Consider the following 13,040-nt stretch of genomic DNA (forward strand, 5'->3'; position numbering starts at 1 on the left):
ATGTCCAAATTTATTAATAGTTGGGTTTCAGGCATATGATGTTCTAGCACCTCACTTTCCCACCAGTGTTCCCAGACTCCCTCCCACTACCCTATTCTCTGCCAGCTTCCTTGACAGATACATTTTTAAGTTTGTTTATTGTAATTTGGGTCTCCTACTTTCAGAGTTGTTGGCTTTGTGATTTAGAGGTGTGATATACCACACCTCTACACCACTGATGTACCAGAGGACTCTGACTCTTTCCCTATTTTTTACCATCACCTGTTCTTAATGCCTGTCTTTTTGTTGTTGTTTGTTTGTTTTTTGTTGTTTTCCAAATAAACTATTCCCACAAAGTTTTTGCTTTTTGCTTCAGTATGAAGCCTTCCCTGACTGTGGTTTAATGATGACCCTATGGACAGCGGCGGAGGGAGGTTCGTGGACAGTGGAGAGGGAAGGCAACGTACAGTGCTCTAAATCCTCACTTTTTTTTTTAATCAACCCACATTCTTTTTTTTTTTTTTTTGCTTTTTGGGTCACATTCGGAGATACACAGGGGTTAACTCCTGGCTCTGCACTCAGGAATTACTCCTGGTGGTGCTCGGGGGACCATGAGGGATGCTGGGAATCGAACCCAGGTTGGCTGTGTGCAAGGCAAATGCCCTACCCGCTGTGCTACCACTCCAGCCCCCCACTCACTGCCTTTTTCCTTTCCTTTTTTTCTGTCTTTAGAATTTCAGATTTTTTTTTTTTTTGAGAATTCCAGGTTCCTGCTTTAGCATCTCTCATTCTTGGTGGTTTTCTTGGGATTTTTTTTCTTAGTGCTTATTTCACCTGAACAGCCCACTTGCTGCTTTCCTCCTTTCCAGATGCTTCCAGCATGTCTTCTGAACCTCCCATTCCAGGATAAATTCATCTGCTTGCACCGCTAGTTTTCTCTGTGAAAGTTCCCTTGACTGCCTTCCTCGGCACACTCCTGTCACTCCCATAACTTACGCTCTCCCTGCTGTCCTCTACTAGCATATGTGCTGTTTCAGAAGATGAGAGGGGTCATCTTATTACTTGCTCATCAGGACAAGTTTCACAGTTTTTCAACCTTCCAGTAAAATGCCATTCTTCTTTCAATTACAGATCATTGGTCCGTATCACCATTAATTCTTTTGATCACTCTTACTAAGTAATTAAAGACCAGCACTGGGATCACTTTTTCCCCCCTTTTTTTTTGGTTTAACCTGCTCATGTCATTATTCTGACCTACTGCAAAGCTGTGGGCACACTTTTATTATCTCCTTTTATTTCTGTGACTCTCTCATTTCCAGTGAATTTGCATTTGCTTAACTTCCATTTTTTGGACCATTTCGTAAAAAAAAAATCACATGAGATCATTTTGGTTGTGAATTAATGAATCCAAATACCTCTCTTTCTAACAACCATCATCTGTTTTACTCATTTCCTTAACTTCTTTCATTCTAATTATCTTACAAGGGCGTATAACCCCTTGTTCCCTTTGTTTTCTGTCATGCTTTATTTCTTTAATGATCCAGATTAGAATCCCTCAAATGCTCTCTTGCCCATATCTCCAAATCCCAAATTCTATTGTCCCTCAATTACATTTTGGTAACACTCCAGTCCAGATTCCATCTAGCTGTCTCCTTCTTGCATTTTCACATTGTTCTTCAAAACTCTCAGGGGCTGGAGCGATAGCACAGCGGGTAGTAAGTAGGGCGTTTGCCTTGCACGTGGCCAACCAGGTTCGATTCCCAGCATCCAATACAATCCCCTGAGCACCGCTAGGAGTAATTCCTGAATGCATGAGCCAGGAGTAACCCCTGTGCATCGCTGGGTGTGACCCAAAAAGCAAAACAAAACAAAACAAAGCAAAACAAAAAACAAACAAACAAAAAAACCCAACTCTCTCTTGAAGAAGTCAGCTGTGAAGATTGATGTCACTAAATCTTTGTAATGTCCAAACCCAGTGAGTCTTTCATATTCATGAAAGTTTGTCTAGTTTCCATAACCATTCTCTTCCTGTTCTTGTTTATAAGAAGCTGAAAACTAATAATACTCTACAATTCTCTCCGGTACTTAACAGACTATTTTTACTTCTACCTCACTAAGGAAACAGTATATGAAAACTCTATCTACTTCTCACTTTTAAGCCCTGTTCTCTTTCGGGGATGGGGTGGCAGGACTGGGTCATAACCAGTGGTGCTGAGGACCTACTCCCAGCTATGTCTTTAGGGACCACTCCTGATGATGCTCTGAGGACCATTTGCAGTACTGGGGATTAAATCAGGGATGGCTGCATGCAAGACAAGCATCTTAACCCCTGTCCTATCTCTTTCCTGTACCTCCTGTTTTTTCTGTTGCAAGAGAAATCACTGACCAAATTAAAATTCACTCATTTTGTGCTCTGTATCCCATATATTCATTTATAGGGCCATTTCTTGACCTTAACAGATTTTCTATTCTCTTATTTTTGGGGGAAGGGGTGGTGATGAGGATAGTCTCACATCCAGATCATGGAAGGTTCAGGGGACCATATGCGGTGCCAATGATTCAACCTGGGTCAGCTGCATGCAGGGCAAATGTCCTACTACACAATCTCCAGCCTCCTTCTACTCGTTTTATTTACTCTTCTGCTATAAAAACTTGTAAAAATTTCTGCATTTTTTTTTTCTTTTTGGGTCATACCCGGCGATACACAGGGGTCACTCCTGGTTCTGCACCGAGGAATTAACCCTGGCGCCGTTCAGGGGACCATATGGGATCCTGGGAATCGAAGCCGGGTCGTCCTTGTGCAAGGCAAATGCTCTCCCCGCTGTGCTATAGCTCCAGCCCCCAAAATTTCTACAAATTTTTAAAATAAAATAAATTAAAAAAGAAAAATTCCTTTCTTTCCCCTGTATTTTTTTCTCCTCTTAGCAGAACTGAATTTTTATTCGATGTTTCCTTGCTTTAATTCCTCCTCAATTTACTATAATATTCATCTTACTGACTTGCCTTCTCAGTGGACTAATTTGAAACAAGTATTTATCATTAGATGATATAAATATTAATACATGCATTTCTAAAAGGTAATACCATTTAAGTTATTGTGTCATCACTATATATAAAATAATAATTTGTAAATATAATCAAATATCCAGTCAGTATTTAGATTTTAATTATATTCTAATTTTTCTAATGGTTGACCTAAGATTTTTTTCTAATATTTTTTTGAACTAAGGTCACAATAAACCCATACTTGAGACTGGTTGAAATGTCTCAAGTCTGTTGAGTTCCATTTTGTTTTAATATAATTTCCACTTTCATTATTTTTTCCTTGACTAAAGGAAAAGGTTGGTTTTGTTGAGATCAGCCATTCTACAGATTTCCGGTAGTCTTGATTTGGCTGGTTGCATCCCCAGTTTATTTAAATTTTGTATCTATACTTAATGTTTCTATGTTAAGAGATCTGATAAAATTCAGATCAATGTGGGGGACAAGCTTACTTCAAAAGTGATTATGTATACTTTTATAATTCTGAAGGTTGCTTCGATTTGCATGATATTTTAGTAATAATCATTGCTTCAATTAGCAGGAGGGAGTTACAAAATTTTGATATTCAAATATTTTAATTTTTTTCCTATACTAGCTGAAGGAAAACTCTCCCTTCATCAAATATGCAGTAACTGAAATACTAATCATATGAAAAGGTAAAGTAAATGGTTGATTCTTTCAGAATAAATGATCAATTAATTTCTTTACATACCAATTTTCAAAATAATGAATTGTTTTCCCTAGTATTTTCCAAAGACGATCAATGAGTTTCCTTCTCTCAAAATCATTATGAACTTATGAATGTTACCTTTATTGATATTTTGCCCAGCAGAAATTTATTGAATTTGGCTTCCAAGGACTAGGACAAGACATTTGTAATGTCTGTTAGCTTGCTTACTTTCTGCTATAACAGAAAGTTCTAGCCTCATTTTGTACATTTCCTGTTGCAGCTCTAGAATCAGTAATTTCTTCTGAGTATCTCTGGTGTTTTTTGTAGAATGGATAATAGATAAGTCATACTAAAATTTAGGACACACATATTTCACCTGTGCAAAACCCTGGGATCAGTCCTTGGCACCACGTGTTCCCCAAGAAACACTTGGAGTGTGGCCTTCGTGTCCCCCAAGAATCCCTGGACCCAGGCACCACTGAACCAAGTACCATCAGGTCCAAGCACTGCCAGGGGTCTCTAGAAGAATAACAATTATTAAAATATAAGGCCTTTAAGAAGTCTGTACTTCTAGCTCTGGTATTGCTGGTAATGATACTGTTACTGTTCATGTAAGATTTATTAAATATAGATGTAGATACAAGGGACAGGAGGACTGTCCCATAGCTGGACGACTGCTTTATGAGTAGAGGGGAGAAGGCAGATGGAATAGAGAAGGGATCACTAAGAAAATGATTGCTGGGAAAAAAGTTGGGATGGGAAATGCATGCCAAAAGTAGATAATGGACCAAACATGATGACTTCTCTGTCTGTGTTGCAAGAAGCCATAATGCCCAAAAGTAGAGAGAGAGTATGGGGAATACTGTCTGCCATGGAGGCAAGGGGAAGGTGGGAAAGGGGGCTGGTATACTGGGGATATCAGTGGTGGGGAACATGCACTGATGGAGGGATGGGTGTTTGATCATTGTGTGACTGTAACCCAAACATGAAAGCTTGTAACTATCTCAAGGTGATTCAGTAAAATTAAAATAAATAAATAAATAAAAGAGAAAAAATATTGATGCATCTTTCAGTTTCCTGCCTTATAACAAATAGCAGGAAGTCATATGTAAGATATTTGTGTGTGCTTACTTTCCCAACTTTTAAAACTATGTAGATATAATACAAAACAATGGCAATATACTATTGAGATGTTTTGTGATCCTTCCTTCCTTCCTTCTTCCCTCCCTCCCTCCCTCCCTCCCTCCCTCCCTCCCTCCCACCCTCTCTCCCTCTCCCTCTCTCCTTTTTCTCTCCTTCTCTTTCTTTCTTTCTTTCCTTTCTTTCTTTCTTTCTTTCTTTCTTTCTTTCTTTCTTTCTTTCTTTCTTTCTTTCTTTCTTTCTTTCTTTCTTTCTTTCTTTCTTTCTTTCTTTCTTCCTTCCTTTCTTTCTTTCTTTCTTTCTTTCTTTCTTTCTTTCTTTCTTTCTTTCTTTCTTTCTTTTCTCTCTCTCTCTCTCTTTCTCTCTTTCTTTCTGAGATTTGGGATATTGAGCCACACTTGCTCAGGGTCTATTCCTGGCTCTGTGCTCAGGAGTGACCCCTTTTGGTGATGGAGATACAACAGGATTGGTGCATGCAAGGCAAATGCCTATGTCCTGTACTCTATCTGACCCTGTGACCTTGCTTTTCTAATTAAAAAATATTCCTTATAATGGTGAATATGGGGCTGGAGCGATAGCACAGAGGTTGGGCGTTCGCCTTTTACGTGGCCGACCCGAGTTCCATTCCTCCGCCCCTCTTGGAGAGCCCGGCAAGCTTTGTGCAAGCCCGTGCGCTTTGGATATGCCAAAAACAGTAACAATAAGTCTCTCAATGAGAGACGTTACTGGTGCCCGCTCAAACAAATCAATGAGCAACGGGATGACAATGACAGTGACAGATGGTGAATATAATACAAAAGTACAAGTACTGATTACAAGATTACCCACCTGAAAATTATGTTATAAACTATTGTTACTTAAATAATTTTTTACAATTCTGCACATAATAATAAAAAATTTAAAAATATTTATACTCTAAGATTACTCTCTGATACAGGTTTTCATTTCTTTGTACTACCAAATTTTTGGCGTGCCACTAAATCTTTTCATTTAGCACCCTATTGAGGAATATTTTATTGTTTCCAATTCTTTCCTATTCAAGTATTCTTTTTTTTTTTTTAAATTTGGGCCACACCCAGTGGTGTTTAGGCTTATTCCTGGCCCTGTGCTCAGGGGTCAATTCTGGCTGCATTTGAGAAACCATCCTCAGTGTGGAAGTTTGAACTACTCCAGTGTCAGCTGCACACGTGGCAAAGGCTTTACCTCTGTACTGTCTTCTGGTCCCTTCTGTTACATTTCATGAAGGTGCTGCCAAACAGTGCTCATATGCTTCAAATGGCACAATACTAGTGCTGCTGAGGCACAGTGGTGCCAAGACATCCATGACTACACCCAGCAGTGTTCATGGGACCATGGAGAGTTAGGATGCTAACCTAAATCCCCAAGCATGCCATGCCTGCATCCCTGCCTCTTGAGTTATCTCCCTCACCCTCGATTTTTTTTATAAATATTTAATAGGGCTAGAGAGTTAATAAAGGCCCTAAGGCACTTGTCCCGTGTGTGGCTAACCTTGTTTCAGTTCCCGTTACACGGTTCTCTGAAAATAAAGCTAGAAGTAGCCCCAGAGCAGATAAGCACCCCCCCATTTTTAAAATAATATATTTATTTGATCTAAATACAAAGTAATTTTAACATGGGTCAATTTGAAATATTTAATATGAGATACTTCACATTCTTTTTCTCCCCTTATCTTTGAAAATCAATGCTTTTATTTGGTTTTAAAATGAAGTTACCTAATTTTTATATTATATATTTATTGTCGGGAATATGGTTTTACAAGAGTGAAAGTGTTTATATGCTTTAGGAATTTAATACTCTCCGTACCTTGCCGGGCTCTCTGAGAGGAACGGAAGAACTGAACCCGGATCAGCCATGTGCAAGGCAAACGCCCTACCCGCTGTGCTATTTGTTACTCAAGTAAGAAAGGATTTAAATGACATTTAGAAATTATAAACTAAGAAGAAAATACCATGCTGTTTTAATGACTACCACTTTGTAGTGGAGTTGGAAGTTGGGGAGGTTGATTCCTCCCATTTTCTTTTTCCCAAGAATTGCTTTAGGTATTCGTGGGGACTTATTGTTCCATATGAATTTTAGGAGCGCTTGCTCCATTTCTTTGAAGAATGTCAAGGATCGCATTGAATTTGTACAATGCTTTGGGGAGTATTGCCATCTGGACAATATTAATTCTTCCAATCCATGAGCAGGGGATATCTTTCAATTTCCTTGTGTCCTCTTTTATTTCCTGAAGTAGCGTTTTTTAGTTTTCATTATACATGTTCTTTACCTCCTTTGTTAAGCTGATTCCGAAGTACTAGATTTTTTGAGGTGCAATTGTGAACGGGATTGCTTTTCTCATGACACTTTCTTCTCTCTCATTATTTGCATATAGGAAAGCCATGGACTTTTGGGTATTGATTCTATAGCCTGCAACTTTACTATATGAGTCTATTATTTCTAAGAATTTCTTGGTAGAGGTTTTAGGGTTCTCTAGGTATAGTATCATATCATCTGCGAATAGTGAGAGCTTGATTTCCAGAGCTGCAGACCAATGGAACAGGGTTGAATACTCTGACACATTCCCCCAAATATATGATCATCTAATCTTTGATAAGGGAGCAAGAAATGTGAAGTGGAGCAAAGAAAGCATGTTTAACAAATTGTGCTGGCAAAACTGGACAGCTACATGCAAAAAAATGGGCTTAGACCTCCATCTATCACCATGTACAAAAGTCAGATCAAAATGGATTAAAGACCTCAACATCAGACCAGAATCCCTAAGGTACACTGAAGACAAGGTTGGCAAAACCCTCCATGACATTGAAGCCAAAAGTATCTTCAACGCTGACACACCACTGTCCAAGCAAGTGAAAACAGAGATAAATAAATGGGACTATCTCAAACTAAGACGCTTATGCACCTCAAAAGAAACAGTGACCAAAATACAAAGACAATCTACAGAATGGGAAAGGATATTTACACAGTACCCATCTGATAAAGGGTTGATAACAAGGATATACAATGCACTGGTTGAACTCCACAAGAAACTGCCAACCTGATCAAGAAATGGGGTGATGAAATGAACAGAAACTTTCCCAAAGAAGAAATCTGAACGGCTGAGAGGCACATGAGAAAATGTTCAACATCACTAATCATCAGGTAGATGCAGATCAAAACAACAATGAGATATCATCTCATACCACAGAGACTGGCCCGCATCCCAAAAAACAAAAGCAACCAGTGTTGGTGTGGATGTGGGGAGAAAGCGACTCTCCTTCACTGCTGGTGGGAATGCCGACTGGTTCAGCCCTTTTGGAAAACAATATGGACGATTCTCAAAAAGTTAGAAATTGAGCTTCCTTTTGACCCAGCAATACCACTCCTGGGAATATATCCCGGAGAGGCACATCTGCATTTCTATGTTCATTGCCGCACTGTTTACAATAGCTACAATCTGGAAAAAACCAGAGTGCCCAAAAACAGATGACTGGTTAAAGAAACTATGGTATATCTATACAATAGAATACTACGTAGCTGTCAGAAAACATGAAGTCATGAAATTTGCATATAAGTGGATCAACATGGAAAGTATCATGCTGAGTGAAATGAGTCAGAAAGAAAGAGACAGACATAGAAAGATTGCACTCATATGTGGAATATAAAGTAGCTGTGAAGTACAAGATTACAATGATGCAATTTCTGGCAGATATTTCTCTGGACTTAGTTACTAAAATACTAAAATACAGAAATCCAAACCTGTGCGGCTGCTAGTGTGGCCTCTCGACCTCATATCTCTTCATTCTCAGCAATGGAAAACAAATTATCAAATGCTTTCTTTTCAGCAAGTCGACTTTAGGGGGGAGAAACTCCAAATCAATAATAGTGAGTTTTTGTTGAAATATTATATGTAATCAAAGTAAAGTGAAAGTAAAGTAAAATTTACCAGTTACACATGCGGGGTGGAGGGCTGGGGAGGTGGGGGGTAGGGGGGAGGTGTACTGTGATTCTTGGTGGTGGAATATGTGCACTGGTGAAGGGATGGGTGTTCGAGGGTGGCCGGAGCGATAGCACAGTGGGTAGGGCGTTTGCCTTGCACGCGGCCGACCCGGGTTAGATCCCCGGCATCCCATATGGTCCCCCAAGCACTGCCAGGAGTAATTCCTGAGTGCAAAGCCAGGAGTAACCCCTGAGCATCGCTGGGTGTGACCCAAAAAGAAAGAAAAAAAAAGGGATGGGTGTTTGAGCTTTGTTTAACTGAGACTTAAACCTGAAAACTTTCCACATGGTGATTCAATTAAAGAAAAATTTTTTAAAAAAGAATATACCAATAAATTTGACTACACTGAAGTGAGACAAAGTGATTTTACTATCGCTACTATACAAATTTAATAGCTACCTAGGGCTAGAACAGAAATGAACCTATTTATAACTATTCACATACACAATATAAAACAGCAGTAGACAATCATGTGTAAAAGAATCAGGATTTTTTTTTTTTTTGGATTAGGGGGTAGGAAGTGTATTTCATTTGTGCTGTTGCTCTTCAAAATAAATAACTGCTCAAAGTTATATTTAAAGCTCGGTAGATCCATCCATGGTGTATTCGATATGCCAAAAACAGTAAGAAGTCTCACAATAGAGACGTTACTGGTGCCTGCTCGAGCAAATCGATGAACAACGGGACGACAGTGCTACAGGAATTTAACACTCCTCTATTCTCCCAAACCTATAACCCAAATGCTAATATTCCTTGACTATGGCCCACTGTACCATTTTAGTTCCAAAGGCACCCCCCCTGCCACCGCACACCTTAATAGCTCCAATTTTGGAATTAGAGTCTAAGGGGCTCCCCACTCCTCATTGGATAATGATTATTCCCTTACTTTGTTTATTTATATACTACATATGAGTGATATCATCCAGTATTTGTCTTTCTCCAGAGTCACTAACATGACTCCCTCTGTTTTATCCTTGTAGCTGCTAATGTTCAGATCATTTCTTATAAGTGAACAGTAGCTCACTGTGTACATATATTGCATTTACATCATCTACTCTGCTGCCCTTGGCATCTGGGTGATTTCCAGATCTTAGCTATATTAAATACTGTTGCAATGATCATAATTGTATATACACATTTTCTAATAGTATTTTGTTCCCTGTGTGCTCTTTGGATAAGTATCTCAAAGTAGAATTGTTGATCATATGGTACTTCTACTTTTAATTGTTTAGAAATCATCCTACTGTTTTATACATACACTAAAATAATTTACATTTGGGGGCTCTTAATTACTAATCTTCTATTTCTCCTGCCTCTTTCCTAATATTCTGTTTTATCTGGATTATAAAATTTTAAAATCCACTTTTTTGGACTTCGATAACCATTACAGTTCTTACTAGGACTAAGTACTAGTTCTTACTAGGACTAAGTACCTGCAGCCCAGGACCCTCCCTCTGTTTTCATCCCACATATCAAACTGTCGAGTGGATTTGTGAACAATGATACCTGGACCCTCAACTCATGGTGTACAAACTTCACAGGATCACCTTCACAACATTCTCCAGTGCAGAGAATGTTAGTTACCATAAATCAAGTCCTCATAAACCTAGTTTCCCTCATTGACAACTCCTTCTCTTACCTTTATGGGTTAAATCATCATCATGTTCTTTCTTCTAACTTGTTAAGTGGATCTCAAGTCCATCTGCTATTTTCCACCTCAAATTGCTAGTCTAAATCACTGTCACTTCTTTGCTATTCTACTGCACTTTCCTCTTGGGTGATCTCTCCTTTTCTTGTTCTCAAACATGCTGAGAATGATCTTTTAAAGTACAATGAATACAGAGATATTTGCCAACCAGAAAACCTTTAAAGGATCCAACCAAAAGCCAAAACCTCAAAAATCACAAATCCCCAAGTCATATATTTACATTGGTGCTTATATTTGACATTAAGTGCTACAACACTCAGAAGATCAACACTCAAGTCACTATAGAGATAACTGGCATGACTGGCAATGAAGGGAATGTCAGGGGCAGTGTGAGAAGTGGTAAAAGGGATGTCTAGTAATTAAATCAACTGTTTGAATTTTTTTTGCAATTACAATGTGTTAAAGTATTAGTGAAATATAAAATAAACTTAAATAAAATGGACTGTAATATGTAAATTCTCTACTACTTTCCCCAGGGAACAAAATTGTCCTTTTACCCCAATGTTGCCAAAGAATTCCATGGAAGATATTCTTACCTTTGTCGTCCACAGTTTGACAGTCCAGTCAAATGATGATGTGACAAACAGGTGTGAAAAGTCGATAGGCCCCACTGCCATGTGGCAGTTAATTCCTGTCACTGGTCCTTGATGACCTTCAAAGACTTCGCCAATCCCTGCTTTGCTGCATGAAAACCCCACACGAGCAGAATTTTAGTTATTTTGCAAAATGGTGATTGCTTCAACAGCAGTAACAGCAACAAACTTGTCTTTAAATGATTACTTCTCTATATCTTAGAGAAACATCATATGAAGCCACTTTCACCGTCACCCTGAGAGAAATAAATAAATTACTTGCAAACATACAAAACAAATTTTTTTTGTGATAGTAAACAATGTGGGCAATAAAATATTTTTTAATCTGAATTTAACACAAAATAATATAATTTTATCCTTCTACAGCAATTTATTTGTTTATTGCAGCTACTTTGATATTGGGCATATATGCTTAATTCTCCAAAGCTTTAATACTTTTAGTAAGATTGTTCTATTTTTATGCTATAAAATATATGACATTTGGCATATATTTCAAGTCTTTTTGTGGGGAAGAAGCTAGACTAGGAGTTGTTCAGAGATAAAGTCTAGCTCTACACTCAGCTATCACTACTGGGAATTACTGGCTGGATACTGGCTGGACCATACAGGGTGCTGGGGACTGAAACCATGTCGCATGAATACAAGGCAAGCATCCTACCCACTCTCCTATCTCTGGTATGTTTCATTTTGTTTTCTTTTAGGAAAACTATAAACTTCCTGAGATACTGCATAGAGACATCTTATCTTTTCAGGGAAATTTCTCAAATTAGGTTGATATATACCTGAAAAAAATTATCAAACCCATATTACTACAAAATAATACACAAAATATAAATACAACATGGAGGAATGACTGTTTTCACGAATCACATAAAAGGAATTTATATAGCCATTAAACATTAATTGTGTGTTAAGGATGCTTTGTCTTGTTGCTGTTCAGCATATAGGTAAACTCAAAATAGCTTTGTTGAAAGAAATGACAAAGAGGCCAAACTTAGGCCTATTTTATTCAATTGAGGCACATTTGAGAAACAGTCATACAAACTTTTCAAGTTACCCACAGACTTATCTTGCTGATTTAACTAAACTGAGTTTATTTCCAGTATCTGCTCATGCCCCCATATCATGCTCATATCCACAATCACATAATAGTTTGCATTGCATGCCCAACTAGAAAGTAAACAAAATGCTAAATATTATAAAAATCGATGGACATGAAGTTTTAAATATGACAAATATATGGGAATTATGGAATCTAAATATTATGTCAGTAGGAGTAAAAATGAATTGCATTGTTAAAACATGCTGACTTCTTGAGTACCAATAAATGTCAGTGTGTTGAACAAAATTTGAAATCAGTAGCAAAGTACTGCAGCATGTATTTCATGTAACAGGCACTCAAAAATTATGCCCAGTGAAACTGCTAACAGCAGTTCCACATGCGATCATTTAAATTTGCCCTAATGAACACGAGGAACTGATCTTTGAAGTGGTCCCTAGTGAGACTCCACTTGCTCTTAACAGCATCCTGAAGGGGTTTATAGGGTGCAAAATGAGGACCTTGTTTAATTTATGGAAGTGGATTTGCACGTTCTGTATGTTAGGTGAAAAATAGAAATCCCTATCCTTTCCCTTGTATCCCTACCTAACTCATTTAAAATTACTACAAAGTCAAACGCCTGCTGATTTACAACTTTACTTAGACCTTTATTTTAGATTTCAAATGGATGGATTGATGTGTTAGGCAAAATGGAGCTTGTTGTAAAAATATTTATGATGTATCCTCTCGGTACTGTCTTTTGAACCACAGAGGACATTTTGACATTGATTGAAAAGGACAGTAGCCACAGAACAAATGTATTCACCTTGTAAAAGGTTATTCAGATTAGAGAAACTTTGCAAATCAAAGAA

At 38.1% G+C, this 13,040-nt stretch overlaps 1 protein-coding gene across 2 annotated transcripts in view; it reads right to left on the reverse strand.

The window, feature by feature from the left end:
• DYNC1I1 (dynein cytoplasmic 1 intermediate chain 1) overlaps positions 1-13,040 on the reverse strand; it is a 395,478-nt gene that overhangs the window by 58,152 nt on the left and 324,286 nt on the right. For both annotated transcript variants that reach the window (XM_055141002.1, XM_055140999.1), the window contains one exon: positions 11,073-11,217. In XM_055141002.1, coding sequence (XP_054996977.1) covers positions 11,073-11,217 — 145 coding nt within the window. The remainder of the gene's footprint in view (positions 1-11,072; positions 11,218-13,040) is intronic.

The sequence above is a fragment of the Sorex araneus genome, chromosome 1 (genome assembly GCF_027595985.1).
Source record: "Sorex araneus isolate mSorAra2 chromosome 1, mSorAra2.pri, whole genome shotgun sequence".
NCBI classification, from domain to species: Eukaryota; Metazoa; Chordata; class Mammalia; order Eulipotyphla; family Soricidae; genus Sorex; species Sorex araneus.